At 57.2% G+C, this 16397-nt stretch overlaps 1 protein-coding gene across 2 annotated transcripts in view; it reads left to right on the forward strand.

The window, feature by feature from the left end:
• The window catches only part of ASB3 (ankyrin repeat and SOCS box containing 3), a 57877-nt gene extending 49491 nt beyond the window's left edge, over positions 1 to 8386 (forward strand). For both annotated transcript variants that reach the window (XM_029071504.1, XM_029071501.1), the window contains exons 9-10: positions 4667 to 4800; positions 7986 to 8386. In XM_029071504.1, coding sequence (XP_028927337.1) covers positions 4667 to 4800; positions 7986 to 8194 — 343 coding nt within the window. In that variant the 3' untranslated portion in view covers positions 8195 to 8386. The remainder of the gene's footprint in view (positions 1 to 4666; positions 4801 to 7985) is intronic.
• The last annotated feature ends 8011 nt before the right edge of the window (positions 8387 to 16397 follow it).

The raw sequence follows: 16397 nt of genomic DNA on the forward strand, positions 1-16397 counted from the left end.
GGTCTCTGTCCCACGTGGGGCTCCCGGTCTTCATCCCCGTTTTACCGACGAGGTCACTGAGGCCTACGGAAGTGAAGCGGCTTGCCCGATGTCAAGCGGCGGTCGGGTGGCGGGGCCGGGATCGGAACCCGGGTCCTCCCGACCCTCGGGCCAATGGTCTACCCGCCAGACCCTGCCGCTTCCCGAGGTGCGGGCACGTGGAGGAGGGAGTCTCCATCTCCCTGAGGCGAGGAAGGGAAGGGCGCCCTGCCCTCTCCTCCGGGCGCGAGCGTTCGTCGAGGACGCGGGCCCCGCGTTACAGGGGAGCCGGCGGTATTTATTGAGCGCTTACTCTGGGCTCGGCACCGGGCTGAGTGCGGGAGAGGGACGCTTAGTACGGTGCGCGGAGGCGGCGTGGCCTAGCGGGTAGAGCGCGGGCCCGAGAGTCAGAAGGACCCGCGGTCCCGTCCCGGCTCTGCCGCCTGTCTGCCGGGCGACCTTGGGCGAGTCGCTTTGCTTTGTGGTATCTGTCCGGTGCTTATTATGTGCCAGACCCTGCGCTAAGGTCTGGGATAGATCCACTTTGCTTCTCCGTGCCTCGGTTATCCCATCTGTGAAATGGGCACTAAGACCGTGAGCCTCGGGCGTCCGACCCGCTTCTATCTACCCCGGCGCTTAAAACAGTGCCTGGCACATAGTAGGCTGTTTAAAAATAATGATGACGACAGGGCCCTGCCCCAACTAAGCCCTCCTTCCCCTTCCGCGTCTTCCACGCGCTTGGATCTTAGAAGCGGCCTGGCTCAGTGGCAAGAGCCCGGGCTCGGGAGTCAGAGGCCGTGGGTTCTGATTCTGGCCCCGCCAGCCGTCAGCCGTGTGACCGTGGGCAAGTCACTTCACTCCTCTGGGCCTCAGCGACCTCATCTGGAAGACGGGGACGAAGACCGCGAGCCCCACGTGGGACCACCCGATCACCTTGTCTCCACCCCGGCGCTTCGAACGGCGCTCGGCACATAATAAGCGCTTGACGAATGCCGTCATTATTGGTATCGTTATTATCATCTTCGTCCTTCGGGCATTTGATAGTCTCCCAGCCCTCAGCCCCGCAGCACTTACGTATGCATCTTTAACTTCTATCTTTAAATTCATTTATATTACCGTCAGCCCCCCCCGCCCCCCCCGCCACGCCAGCCTGTAAGTTCCTTTCGGGCGGGGAGCGGTCTTCCGACTCTGTGGTGGTGTACTCTCCCAGACGCTTAGTACGGTGTCCTGCACGTAGGAGGCGCTTAATAAATGCCACGGAGGATGATCTTGGAAATCTGGTCTCTCTAAGACCGGGGTTTCATTCATTCATTCAATAGTATTTATTGAGCGCTTACTATGTGCAGAGCACCGTACTAAGCGCTTGGGATGAACAAGTCGGCGACAGATGGAGACGGTCCCCGCCGTCCGACGGGCTCACGGTCCGATCGGGGGAGACGGACGGACGAGAACGATGGCGATAAACAGCGTCGAGGGGAAGAACGTCTCGTAAAAACCGATGGCGACTGAATAGAATCGAGGCGATGTACGATTCATTGACAAAATAAATAGGGTAACGAAAATACAGACAGTCGAGCGGACGAGTACGGTGCCGCGGGGATGGGAAGGGAGAGGTGGAGGAGCGGAGGGAAAGGGGGAAAATGAGGCTTTAGCTGCGGAGAGGTGAAGGGGGGATGGCAGAGGGAGTAGGGGGGAAGAGGAGCTCGGTCTGGGAAGGCCTCTCGGAGGAGGTGAGTTTTAAGTAGGGTTTCGAAGAGGGAAAGAGAATCGGTCTGGCGGAGGCGAGGAGGGAGGGCGTTCCGGGACCGCGGGAGGACGCGACCCGGGGGTCGACGGCGGGACGGGCGAGACCGAGGGACGGCGAGGAGGCGGGCGGCGGAGGAGCGGAGCGTGCGGGGTGGGCGGTAGAAAGAGAGAAGGGAGGAGAGGTGGGAAGGGGCGAGGTGACGGAGAGCCTCGAAGCCTAGAGTGAGGAGTCTCTGTTCGGAGCGGAGGTCGACGGGCGACCGCTGGAGTTGTCTAAGAAGGGGAGTGACGGGCCCGGATCGTCTCTGCGGGAAGACGAGCCGGGCGGCGGAGTGAAGGATAGACCGGAGCGGGGCGAGAGAGGAGGAAGGGAGGTCGGAGAGAAGGCCGACACGGTAGTCTAGCCGGGATATGACGAGAGCCCGTAACGGTAAGGTAGCCGTCCGGGTGGAGAGGAGAGGGCGGATCTCGGCGATATCGTAGAGGTGAGACCGGCGGGTCTCGGCGACGGATAGGACGCGTGGGGCGAACGAGAGGGACGAGTCGAGGACGACACCGAGATCGCGGGCCCGAGAGACGGGAAGGACGGTCGCGCCATCCACGGCGATAGAGAAGTCCGGGAGAGGACCGGGTTCGGGAGGGAACATGAGGAGCTCGGTCTCGCTCACGTCGAGTTTTAGGCGGCGGGCCGACATCCGGGCGGAGACGTCCCGGAGGCGGGAGGAGACGCGAGCCCGAAGGGAGGGGGAGAGGACGGGGGCGGAGATGTAGATCTGCGTGTCATCTGCGTAGACATGGTAGTCAAAGCCGTGAGAGCGGATGAGTTCACCGAGGAAGTTTCCCCTTCCCTGCCTACCTCCACTTCTCTCCTTCGCGTTTTCTTCCCCCTTCTCTTTGTCCTCCTCCTCCTCCTCCTCCCCTTCCTCCTCCCTCCCCTCCCCCCCTCTCTTTTGCTCCTTTCCCTCTCACCTCTCCCTCTTCTTTCTCCCACTTCCCCCTCCTCTCTCTCCCACTCATTCATTCAATAGTATTTACTGAGCGCTTACAATGTGCAGAGCACTGGACCGAGCGCTTGGAACGGACAGATGGGTGACAGATCGAGACGGTCCCTGCCCTTCGACGGGCGCGCGGTCCAATCGGGGGAGATTAGATCTCTGATCCGATCATCTCGTCTCTCTCCCGCCCTCAGCCCAGTGCCGAGCCCAGAGTAAGCGCTTAATAAATGCCGCCGGTTTCCCTCCCGTCTCCACCTTCCCTCTCCCCCAAATTCAATCTCACCTTGGCTTCCTCTCGCTCTCTCCGACTTCTTTCCCTCCCTCATTCAATTCCCCTCTCTTCCCCCTCCTTCCTTTCCCTCCACTTCCCTTCTCCCACCCCCCCCCCCCAAATGGAGCGATTTGACGTAGCGCGGATAACGGGGTCGATTTAAGCACCGCTGCCCGAGCGATGGGACGGCTCAAGCTGCGTTTTTATTTTTCTGCTCCCCATTCCACTGAAGGAGTCCTTCCTTTCTTTTAGACTCATTCTTATACTCGCGTAGTCGGCGCCATTACGGCTGTGGGCGGCAGTCGGCGTGGAAGTCGTCGTCCTGTTTGCGATTTTCCCTCCGCCATCAAAATACTTCCTTGACTCGGTGGAACCTTCTGTTCCCGGATCGGTCCGGCGTTCAGTCTGACGTGACGATGTTTGATTTCTCTGTCGAAACTCGCGTGCGAAGGACTGAGCGTAGTAAGATTCGCCAGCCCCCCGAAATTCCCCACCTATCAGGGAAGCGCTTTTCTTTTTTCTTCTGGTCTGATTAGGATCACGTGTAACCACCTTTCAGATCTCTGTCATGTAAATCATAAGGGGTTTCTGTAGGCACTGCTCGTCTCAAACCGTTTGAAAAAATCAAACCGTGCCAGGTAGAGTAATCGCCTGTCAAAATATAATCCGCAAACCTGATGTGTTTTAGTAACTGAAAATGTGACACGGATTTTCGCGTGTGCGCGTTCTCACCCCTTGGACTCTAAACGGGGGGGATAACCGACAGTCGTCGTCGTCACCGGGCGTTGGGCGTCTCGACCCAACGTTTGCGATCGGATAAACCGATTAGACCGTAAGCCCGTCGAAGGGCAGGGACCGTCTCTGTCTGTTGCCGACTCGTTCGTTCCAAGCGCTTCGTACAGTGCTCCGCGCCTAGTAAGCGCTCGGTAAATACTGTTGAATGGATAAACCGCCCCTTACGGCGTCGTGGTCGGAGACGATCGATTTCAGTGGTACTGTCGGCTGGGTAAAGTCGACTCGGCAAGCCATCGGTCTATCGCCTGGCCGGACAGATTCACCCTCCTGTGTCCAGTGCAGATGACGGCTTAAAAATGGCCCCGAACAAGTCACCGTTAGACCCGCAACCCGGGAAAACGAAGCGATCCCCGCTCAGATGAGTCCGGTCGATCGATCGACCGGTGGCGTTTACCGGGAGCGTATCGTGCGCCGACCGGTCAGCCGGTGGTATTTATCGGGAGCGTACTGCGTGCGGAGCGCCGGCCTGAGCGCTCGGGAGGGTACGGCACGCCGGAACGGGCGTAGGCCGGCTCCCGAGTTGAGCCGGGCGGGGCCCGGGTTAGTATCCCCACCTCGCCGAGTTCACGTCTCCTGCCCGTCCCCTCTTCCCGGGGATAAAACAGCAAACCCCCTCTGAGCTAGGCGGAGGGAAGCGCTTAGTACGGTGCGTGGCGACCAGTGGGTGCCCAATAAATCCTCCGATCGATCAGCGGTACCTGCCGAGCGCTTCCCGTACGCAGCACACTACGCCGAGCGCTGTTAGCACCGCGGCATCCGAGGCGTTTATCCCTTCCGGGGCGGGGGGCGAATCGGGTGTCGCCGGCGGGCTCACTTTTCGTCCCCCACCTCCTCCCGGCAGGATCCGTTCCGTGAACGATGCCGCCCTGAACTTCACCCTGGAGTTCTCCAACTGGAAGCGGCTCCCTCCCGCTGTCCTCGAGCTCCTCTCTATCCACGCCGAGCAGTCCTCTTGGCTTCTCCCGCCGCATTTAGGTGAGCCGGTCCCCCCCCCCCCCCCCCCGTCTCGGCCCCCTCGCTGCCCCGGGGATTCCAAGGGAAGAAGGCCCCCCCTTCCCGGGCTTCACCGACGGGCCGGAGAACACGAGGACCACGGCGATATCTGTTAAGCGCTTCCTACGTGCCCAGCGCTGTTCTAAGCGCCGGGGTGATAATAACAATGATGAGGTTGGTATTTGTTAAGCGCTTACTATGTGCAGCGCGCCGTTCTAAGCGCTGGGGTGGATACAGGGTCATCAGGTGGGGCGGCACGGTCTTCGTGCCCATTTTCCCGATGAGGGAACTGAGGCACAGAGAATGATAATGACGTTGGTATCTGTTAAGCGCTTACTATGTGCAGAGCACCGTTCTAAGCGCCGGGGGAGATACGGGGTGATCGGGGTGGCCCACGGGAGGCTCCCAGTCAATCCCCATTTTACAGACGAGGTCACCGAGGCCCAGAGAAGTGAAGCGACTCGCCCACGGTCACCCAGCCGACGAGCGGCAGAGTCGGGATGCGAACCCATGACCTCTGACTCCCGAGCCCGGGCTCTTCCCTCTGAGCCACGCTGCTCTACTGTCTGCTCTTTGACCTCGGTCATGCCACTTCTCTGTGCCTCAGTTACCTCCTCTGGAAAATGGGGATCAAGACCGTGAACGCCATGCGAGACATCTATGTCCCACCTGATTTCATTCTATCTACCCGGCATTTAGTATAGTGCCTGGCACATAGTAGACGCCAACAGACATTGAAAAAACAACGAAACTAACCTAAACTTCTCTGTGCCACAGTTTCCTCAACCGTAGAGAAGCAGCGTGGCTCAGTGGAAAGAGCACGGGCTTAGGAGTCAGAGGTCATGGGTTCGAATCCCGGCTCGGCCGCTTGTCGACTTGTCAGCTGTGCGACTTTGGGCAAGTCACTTCACTTCTCGGTGCCTCAGCCACCTCATCTGTAAAATGGGGATGGAGACTGTGAGCCCCAGGTGGGTCAACCGGATTTCCCCCGTGTCCACCCCAGCGCTTGGAACAGTGCTCGGCACGTAGTAAGCGCTTAACAAATACCAACACTATTATTATTAAAACGGGGATTCAGTCCCCGTTCTCCCTCCTAGTTAGACTGTGAGCCCCCCCGCGGGACTGGGCCCGTGCCGGACCTGATCGGTCTGTTTCTCTCCCAGCGCTTGGAAGAGTGCTCGGCACATCGTCAAGCATTTAACAAATACCATAAAAAAAAAAAAAAAATTCCGATTTTTGATTACACGAAGGAGGAGCAACAGGTTATTTTCCAGGGAGGAGCTTTTCGGCCGTTTCCTCTACCGTCGTCTGCTAAAGGTTTAGGAATTGCCGCTAGAGTCGTATTATCGGACTGTGGGTTACCGTCCCTCTGTCTAGACACAAGAGGAATAAGAACATCCTGTGGGGAAACGGGCTAGATAAACCCTTCAGCCGAGGGGATGTTTCCCCCTAGATAGGTGTAGAGACTCAATCCGGTACGATGTTTTAAATAACCTGGGTCAGACGAAAGAATGAGGTGAGCGAGAGGGTGTGATGTTATTTCCAGCGAAGGTCATCGTCTCAACCCAGGGGGTGAGAACGTTATTCAACGGTTTAAAATCTCCCGTGTCTCGCCGCTACTCTCACTTGAAAATGTCTTTTAAAACCTTCCTCGGGATATAGTGCGAAGGGCCGGATGAGTTTTGCGTATCCAGTTGGAAAACTTCAGAAATCGTAACAGGGCGTCACTCCTTCCGTCACGTCGGGTAGAATGACTTTCCTCAACGTCGCCCTCATTGCAGCGCGGCTCAGTGGGAAGAGCCCGGGCTTGGGAGTCAGGGGTCGTGGGTTCTAATCCCGGCTCTGCCGCTCGGCAGCTGGGGGACTGTGGGCGGGTCACTTCACTTCTCTGTGCCTCAGTGACCTCCTCTGGAAAATGGGGATTGACTGTGAGCCTCACGTGGGACGACCTGATTCCCCTGGATCTCCCCCAGCGCTTAGAACAGTGCTCTGCACATAGTAAGCGCTTAACAGATGCCACCGTTATTATTATAAGTTCCTTGAGGGCAGGGAGCGTGGGTTTATTTGATAACGGCTCTAATAATAACATCGGTGGTATTTATTAAGTGTTTACTGTGTGCCAGGCACCGGAGCAGGGGCTGGTGGGGAATACAAGCAGATCGGATCGGACACAGTCCCTGTCCCACACCAGGATCTTGATCTTAATAAAGAAGCAGCGTGGCTCGGCGGAAAGAGCCCGGGCTTGGGAGCCGGGGGTCGCGGGTTCGACTCCCGGCTCAGCCACCTGGCAGCTGTGTGACTGTGGGCGAGTCACTTCACTTCTCCGGGCCTCCGTTCCCTCATCTGGAAGATGGGGATGAAGACCGTGAGCCTCGGGGGGGGGGGACAACCCGATTCCCCTGGATCTCCCCCGGCGCTTAGAACGGCGCTCTGCACGTAGTAAGCGCTTAACAGATCCCAACCTTATTATTTTCCAAATGAGGTAACTTCTTCTCCTCCCTCGTCGACACCCCCGCCCGTCACCCCCGCCCGATTGTTCCGGACCTTTAACTCTCTCCTTAGGCCCCCCGTTCCTCCCCCTCCCCCGTCCCTCCCCCCCAATGATCCCGCCACCTGTTTCATCACGAAAATCAACACGATCGGGTCTGAGCTCCCCAAAGTCACCCCTCCGCCTCTCCCCTCCCCGCCACCGCCCCTCTCCCCTACTTTTCCGTCCTTCCCCGCGGCATCCTCGGAGGCAGGTCTCCTCCGTCCTCGCGAGCGCCACCCCCTCCGCCTGCGCCTCGGACCCCATTCCCTCTCACCTTATTAAAACCGTCGCCCCCTGCCCTCCTCCCTTCCTCAGCTTCTACCTTTAACCACTCGATCTCCGACGGCTCCTTCCCCTCTGCCTTCGGACACGCCCACGTCTCCCCCATCCTAAAAAAAACCCGCTCTCGACCCCACTTCCCCCTCCAGTTATCGCCCTGGTAAGCGCTTAACAAATCCCAACGTTATCATTCCGTCTCCCAGGCCCGGGCTCTAGCCGCGAGAACCCTGGTCCTTTGACTCCCAGGCCCGTGTCGGTTCCGCTAGGCCACAGTGCTTCTCTGTAGAGCGATCGCGTCTTCCCACTCCCTCCCTCGCCCCCATCCTCCCCTCCCCCGTCCGGTCTGTCCCCTCTGCAGCCTCCATCCCGCCGTTGGCCCACCTCTGCCGCCTGGAAATCCGGTCCCTTCTAAACGCGGAGCGGGTGCGGAGGCCCGGCTGCGTGGCTCAGCTGCAGCTCCCGGCGAGCCTGCGCGACTACCTGCTCTTCAGAGACGTCCTGAGGACGCACAAGATCCCAGAACCCTCCGACGACCCCGGGCGCGCGGGAGCCGGCGGCACCGGTTGACGCGGCTCGTTTCTCCTCCGGGAGGCCCGGGCCGGGGAGAGAGCGCGGCCGAGAGGCATCGCCGGACGGGCCGCGGTCGCGTAGGCCGACGCTTCGACGCCGCCGGGTTCTCTAGACCCTCGTCCGCCCTGTATTGTCCGGCCTTCCCCTGCCGCCTTTGCGAGATCGGAAATAAAGAGCGACGGAAACCCAGCCTCTTGAAATTTGTTCCGCGATCGCGTCCTTCGGCTTCCCGTCACCGATCTCCCTCGAGACTGTAAGCTCGCGGTGGGCGGGGACTGTCTCTTCCTTTCCCTTTCTTTTTCCCGTTTCCCTTTCCGTTCCCTTTCCCTTTCCTTTCTCTCCCTTTTCTCTCTCGCTTATTAAGTGCTTGGGAGAGTACAATTTAGCAGGAAGAAGACACAGTCCCTCCTCGCAATGACATGCGGTCTAAGGGGAGAGAGAGACGTTAATGGAAATAAATCACAGATGAGGACATCAGCGCCGTGGGGTCGGGAGCGGGGATGAATAAAGGGATCGAGTCAGGGTGACGCAGGGGGGACTGCCAGAAGAGGAAGAGAGGGCTCAGGGAAGGCCTGACTTTGTTGCCCGAGAACTCAGTAATGGTAACGATGATGATGACGGTAACTGTGATCGCGGTATATCTGTTGAGCGCTCACTACGTGCCAGGCACCGTATTAAGCGCTAGGCCGGACTCAGTCCGGGCACCACGTCCCCATTCGACGGACGCGGTCACCGAGGCACGGAGGAGCGAAGTGACTTGCCCGAGGTCGCACAGCGGTCAAGGGGCGGGGCCGGGATTAGAACCCAGGTCCTTTGGACTCCCAGGCCCGGGCTCCATCCGCTAGGCCACGTGGCTTCTGATCCCAGTAAGCTCTTCAACGAATAGCATCGATAATGACGATCGGCGTGATGGGAATAAGCAACTTTAGGCTAGCTGTTCCGGATAGCGTTGTTTCCCTCAATCCGGCGTTTGTGGGAACTGGAAACTTTTCAGGGGGCGATCGCCTGGAACGTCGCCGAAAGCGAATCCACGGGATGCGGTGATAGCGTTTGGCCCGAAAGAGGGTAGATGGAACTCCATTTCCGTGAAGGGACCGTGATGATCCGCAATCCCAGTTATCCCCTTTCCAGCTCTTAATTTAGCCACCGGGAGGAAAATGGATTTTGCTCCTTCCCCCTCGGGGAATGTTTGTTTGAAGATTACGGTAACGCGGTCGACTTGATTTCCCCCGCCCCTTCTTCTCGGGGGTGTTCAGAGACGGCGGGGGGATTCCGGATTCAAACCGTGTCCGGCAGAAGAGGTAATCGGGTCGGTATCGATGAGATGAACGCATTCCTGGAATTCGGAGCGGTAAGTGAGGGAGGGCCAAAAAAGGAACAGCGGGTCCAACCGTCGTAAAGCCTTGGCACTTGTCCGGAAAGCTGTGGACCCGAAGGTTTTTTTGGCAGGTGACTGAATTTTTTTTACCATCATTTCCAGAGCCGTATATACTGAGCCAGCCCTGGGCGCAGAGCACCGAGCTAAGCGCTTAGGAGAGCGCGACGGAGTTTGACGGTTAGGATTCTCACCCTCAAGGAGCTTCCGGCCCGATGGAGGAAAGACAGACGATTAAATAATATACGGAGAGGAGGGAGAAGGAAAACCGGCAGGTGTATGGGGAATTGGCGTGGCCTAGTGTTAGATGTGGGAAGCGGCGTGGCTCGGTGGACAGAGCCCGGGCTTCGGAGTCAGAGGTCACGGGTTCGATTCCCGGCTCTGCCACTCGTCAGCTGTGCGACCGTGGGCGGGTCACTTCACTTCTCTGGGCCTCGGTGACCTCATCTGGAAAATGGGGATTAGCCGTGAGCCTCACGTGGGACGACCCGATGACCCCGTATCTCCCCCGGGCGCTTACGGCGGTGCTCTGCACATGGTAAGCGCTTAACAGATGCCGACATTGGTATTATACTGTGTACTCTCCCAAGTGTTCAGTGCAGTGCTCTGCGCACAGTAAGCACTCAGTTAATAGGATTGACTGGCGGAAAGAGCACCTGAAAGTCGGAGGACCCGGCTCCGCCACTCGTCCCTTTGGCCTTGAGAAGCGGTATGGCTCGGCGGCAAGAGCCCAGGCTCGGGAGCTAGAGGTCGTGGGTTCTAATCCTGCCTCCGCCACTTATCAGCTGGGTGACTTTGGGCGAGTCACTTCACTTCTCTGGGCCTCAGTGACCTCATCTGGAAAATGGGGTTTAAGACAGTGAGCCCCATGAGGGACAACCCGATTACCTTTTACCTCCTCCAGTGCTTAGAACAGCGCTTGGCACGTAGTAAGCGCTTTACAACTAGCATCGTTATTATTGTCACTGTTAAGTCACCTAACCTCTCGGTCTCTCAGTTACCTCATCTGCAGAATGGGGATCCTGAATTTGTTCTCCTTCCTGCTTAGAGCGTGAGCCCCATCTGGGACTTGATCTTGTATCATCTACTCCGGCGCTTAGTAACGATAATAATAATAATAATAATAATAATTACGGTATTTGTTAAGCGCTGGCTATGCGCCGAGCGCTATTCTAAGCACGGTGCTTGGTATTATTATTATTATTATCTGAGTTAGTGTTGCTTCCTGAGGTCGCATATTCTTTCCGTGAAGGGCCGAGACATTGCACAACAGTTCTTCGGTTTAACCTGGAGATTTTTTCTGGCCCGGCCCTTATTTTGCTTAGGAAAAGTGGCTCTAAACATCGGCGTTTGCTGCCCGAGAAGGGGGCTTGTCGTGCATTTGAACCTTGTCACTCCCGCCCGTTATTCAAATGCAGAATAAAATAACCGCGGACATCACCCTCCGCCCCCGGTTATGCGATGATGCTTTTTGCGGTCCCCCTTTCCTCTCTCTCGCCATTTCAGTGCTGCGTCCCCGTCCCCCCGCCCCGAAATCAATACTTGCGAGTTACTCACAGCTGTTGTGTATTCAGACTGATTGATCGCGTATGCCGTTATACCCCGTTGGCTAAAAATCCTTTTTCTCCAGCGGGTTTCTCACGTGACAGTGTGAATCCCTGCAAATGGAAGTGATAGACTAGACTCTCGTCCCATGATACCTGAGTGATAGAGGAGCATTCATTCGTTCGGTAGTATTTACTGAGCGCTCACTGTGTGCAGGGCACTGGACTAAGCGCTCGGAATGGACAGATGGGGAACGGACGGAGACGGTCCCTGCCCTCCGACGGGCTCAAAGGCTAATCGGGGGAGACGGGCGGACGAGAACCATGGCGACAGACAGAATCGAGGGGATGAACATCTCATCGAAACAATAGCGGATAAATAGAATCGAGGCCGTGTACATTTCGTGAGCAAAATAAATAGGGTGATGAAAATATATACAGAGCAGACAGCAGGAATGCCGATTGACCGGATCAACCGGTCTGTCGGATTTGTCGGGGACTCACTGCGTGCAGAGCACTGTACTAATCGCCTGGGGATCTCAGTCTCGCCGTAGTAGTAATTCTGGTACTTGTTAAGTGCTTACCACGTGTCGAGCATCGTTCCGAGCGCTGGGGTCTAGACGGGCCGAGCAGGTCGGACACGGTCCTTGTCTCCCGTGGGGCTCCCGGCCTTAATCCCTGTTTCTCAGATGAGGGAACCGAAAGCCAGAGAAGCGAAGCGACCGGCTCAACGTCACCCAGCAGACACGGGGACAGGATTAGAACCCGGGTCCTTCCGACTCCTAGGCCCGGGCGCTATCCGCTAGGCCAAGCGGCTTCACCACCCACGACCTTGCCCGCATCCTCCCTCTGGCCTAGAACTCCCTCCCCCTTTACGCTCCCCCCTTCTCCCCACCTTCAAGCCCTTACTGAGATCCCATCTCACTGTGGGCAAGGAATGGGTCTCTTGACGAGAAGCAGCGTGGCTCGGTGGAAAGGGCTCAGGCCTGGGAGTCGGAGGTCGTGGGTTCTAATCCCGGCCCCGCCGCTCGTCGGCTGTGTGACCGCGGGCGAGTCGCTTCACTTCTCCGGGCCTCGGTTCCCTCATCTGGAAAATGGGGATGAAGACCGTGAGCCTCAGGCGGGACGACCCGATGACCCTGTATCTCCCCCGGCGCTTAGAACGGTGCTCTGCACACAGGAAGCGCTTAACAGACGCCGACATTATTATTTATGGTTCTACTGTTCTCTCCCGAGCGTTTAGTACCGGGCTCTTGGCACGGTAAGTGCTCAACAAACGTGCTTGACTGATCGACGCCTCTTCCGAGAGGTCTTCCCCAAATAGGCCCTCCTTTCCCCTTCTCCCTCTCCCTTCTGTGTCTTCGAAGCACTCGGGTCTGCATCCTTCAAGCTTAGTAATAATAATAATAATAATAATAATAATGGTGCTGGTACCTGTTAAGCGCTTACTATGTGCAGAGCGCCGTTCTAAGCGCCGGGGGAGATCCGGGGTCATCGGGTCGTCCCACGGGAGGCTCACGGTCTTCACCCCCATTTTGCGGATGAGGGAACCGAGGCACGGAGAAGTGAAGCGACTGGCCCGCGGTCACACAGCCGACGAGTGGCGGGGCCGGGATTCGAACCCGCGACCTCTGACTCCCAAGCCCGGGCTCTTTCCGCTGAGCCACGCTGCTTCTCTCTCAGTGCAGCGCTCAAGCGCTTCGTACAGTGCTCTGCACACAGTAAGCGCTCAAATACAATTGAACGAACTGGCTATCCACCCCGCCCTCAGCCCCACGGCACTTACGTACATATCCGTAATTTATTTCAACGCAAGTCCTCCCCTCTAGAGAGTCAGCTCCCCGTAGGCACGGAACGTGCCCACCGACTCTCTTGTATCGTACTCCCCCAAGGGCAGTGCTCTGCACCTAGTAGGCGCTCAATAAATACCGAGATTGATTAACTCTCCCCAAGTGCTCCATCCGGTGAGTCTTGAAAATTCAAGCCCGGGTCTGAGAATTTTGGGTGGGTCTAAAGAAAAGAAGCCAGCGGGTTCAGTGAGAAACTGAATACAGTCAGTCATTTATTAAGCGCTTATTAGGCGCAATAATAATAACGATGATGGCATTTGTTAAAGCGCCTACTATGTGCCGAGCACTGTTCTAAGGGCTGGGGAGGATACAAGGTGATCAGGTTGTCCCACGCGGGGCTCACATTCTTCATCCCCATTTTACAGATTCATTCATTCGTTCATTCAACAGTATTCACTGAGCGCTTACTACGCGCAGAGCACCGGACTGAGCGCTTGGAATGGACAAATCGGTAACAGATAGAGACGGTCCCTGCCCTTCGACGGGCTCCCCGTCTAATGGGGGGAGATTAGACGAGGAGGCCCAGAGAAGTGAAGTGACTTGCCCGAAGTCACCCAGCTGACAAGCGGTGCTTGCTGGGTGCAGAGCACTGTACTGAGCGCTCGGGAGGGCGCGGTATTACAGACACGTCCCTGGCCACAGCGAGTCTACGGTCTACAGAGTTCCCTCCCCAAGTGGTCACGTTAATCGCGGTGCTTGATGGGCACCGCCTACGTGCCGAGCACTGGTCCCAGCCCTGGGGTAGATCGAATAATAATAATAATAATAATAATAATGATGTCGGTATTCGTTAAGCGCTTACTATGTGCCGAGCACCGTTCTAAGCGCTGGGGGAGATGCAGGGTAATCAGGTTGTCCCACGTGAGGCTCACAGTTAATCCCCATTTTCCAGATGAAGATCTCTGTATCTGTATCGAAGATAATCAGGCGTCTACGTAGGAGGGACAGCGACAGATATCGAACCCCCATTTTGCAGATGAGGGAACCGAGGCCCGGAGCCTCTCAGGCGATGCCGACAACCGTGCTTTCGTGGCCTCGAATCTGCCGCAGAATCAGCCCAAACGCAGCGCGGACCGGTCGGCTCCGGCCAAGCCTCTTCTCGACAGCTTCGTGGATTCCCGATTCCCCGCCGTCGCATCCGTTCCGCCTCGACTTTTCGACCGATGGGAGTCTCCTCTCTTGAATCGGCGTTCCGGGAAGAAAATGCTCTCCGTCTCGGTCGGGTCCCAGCGGGCTCCTACGTTTTCTTCCCTTTCATTGTCTCTCCGGTCGTGAGTGGGAGGCGGAATCGTATTCTAAGTTTTCGAATGAGCGGCGTCGTGCTCGTCTTCTTTTAAGAAAGGGTTACTGAGCGTGAAATGGGCCGTACAAACTCGAGGTGTCACGGTTCCTGAAATGTGTTTTTCTTCAAATCGGTGAAAACCCAAGTGGGCTTTAGTAAGCAGTGTGGCCATTTGATTTAGTATTTCTGGAGCCCTTCCGTTTTGCGGAGCGCGTTACCGTCTCTTTTTGCTCTGAACTTGGAGAAATGTTTCGTCTTTGGGTTAGACAGACCATGCGTCTGTTTTCTTCTCCCTAGTGTTTTTGGTTTCCCTGTCCTGGTCTCCTCGGGTCCTCTACTCCGAAGTCTCACCGTTTTGCTTCTTCCTCTCCCCTGTCTACACATGTGCGGGCACTTGTGTGGAGGCGTAATAATAATGACGATGGCATTTTTGTTAAGCGCTTACTACGTGCAAAGCACTGTTCTAAGCGCTGGGGAGGATACGAGGTCTCTCTCCCCGCTTCTAGACTGCGAACCTGTTGTGGGCAGGGATTGTCTCCCTTTGTGGCTGAATTGGACTTTCCAAGCGCTCAGCGCAGCGCTCTTTATTTTGTTAATGAGGCGTCCGTCCCCCCGATTCTATTGATTGCTCTTGTTTCTGTCCGTCCGTCTCCCCCGATCAGACCGTGAGCCCGTCCGCGGGCAGGGACCGTCCCTATCTGTTGCCGAATCGTCCATTCCAAGCGCTTAGTCCAGTGCTCTGCACATAGTGAGCGCTCGGTAAATACTATCGAATGAATCAGGTTGTCCCACGTGGGGCTCACGGTCTTAATAATAATAATAATGATAATAATAATGGTGGTATTTGTTAAGCGCTTACTCCGTGCCAAGCACCGTTCTAAGCGCTGGACTAGATACAAGGTAGTCAGGGGGTCGCACGTGGGGGCTCGCAGTCATAATCCCCATTTTCCAGATGAGGGAACTGAGGCCCAGAGAAGTGAAGTGACTCGCCCCAAGTCACACAGCGGATAAGCGGCACAGCCGGGATTAGAACCCGCGACCTCTGACTCCCAACCCCGGGCTCTTTCCACCGAGCCGCGCTGCTTCTCTGAGACCGTATCTAGCAATCTAGACGGTAAGTTCGTCGCGGGCGGGGAACGTGTCCGTGCTCTCGTTATGCGGTACTTTCCCGAGCGCCCGGTACGGCCTTCTTCCCACGCTGTGCACCCGATAGGCGATGGGGACCATTCGATCGTATCGATCGATCGAGGAGAGGAGACGGGACGACGGTCAAGCAGCCAACGAGGATGAGAACGGGGCCGAGAAGGGACGAGAAAGGAGAAGGGGACCAAAGCGAGAGCGGGAGAGGAGGCGGCCCAACCGGAGATGTCCCGGCGGGGAGCGGGGATAAGGGGTTGGGTACCGGCCCGGGGGACTCGATAGAAGTCCACTGCTCGTCGGAATCTGGCAGTCTCGCGTTTGTTGTAATAATGATATTAATAATTGTGGTATTTTTTTAAGCGCTTACCGTGCGCCGGGCACAGTACCGAACACTGGGGTAGATACAAATCACTGGGTGATCAGAGTCCCCGTCCCGCGTGAGGCTCCCAGTCTGATCCCCATTTTACAGACCCGTCGCAAATTGTACATTTCAAGCGCTTAGCGCGGTGCTCTGCGCACAGTGAGCGCTCGATGACTACGACTGAATACATTCTACAGATGGGGGAACTGAGGCCCAGAGAAGCCACGGGACCCACCCGAGGTCCCGCAGCGGGGACGTGGCGGAACCCGGGATTAGGACTCGGGTCCTTCGGACCCCAGGCCCGAGCTGTCTTCGCTAGGCCTCGGCTCTGCCCCTCTTTTGAGATGGTCGTCGTCATTCCCCGCGATCGGCGGGAGCCTCGTCGTCGCCGGCCGCGGACGTACGCGGCGCGAGCCGCCTCCAAAGCCAGCGGACGCTCCGGGATTCCGGAGGAGCCTCCCTTCGGGAGAAGGGGTCGGAGCGGGGGCTTCCCAGGCGGGTCACCGTAAATATCTCGGGTGCCGGGCGAGCCGGGAAGGAGAGACCTCCGCAGATGAGATCGGGTTCGCTCGGCGTCAGTCAGGTGACGGGTCTGTTCGATTTTACAAGGATGGAATTGAAGTCGTCGTCTTCATTTCGGGGTGGTGG

The sequence above is a fragment of the Ornithorhynchus anatinus genome, chromosome 9 (assembly GCF_004115215.2).
Source record: "Ornithorhynchus anatinus isolate Pmale09 chromosome 9, mOrnAna1.pri.v4, whole genome shotgun sequence".
NCBI classification, from domain to species: Eukaryota; Metazoa; Chordata; class Mammalia; order Monotremata; family Ornithorhynchidae; genus Ornithorhynchus; species Ornithorhynchus anatinus.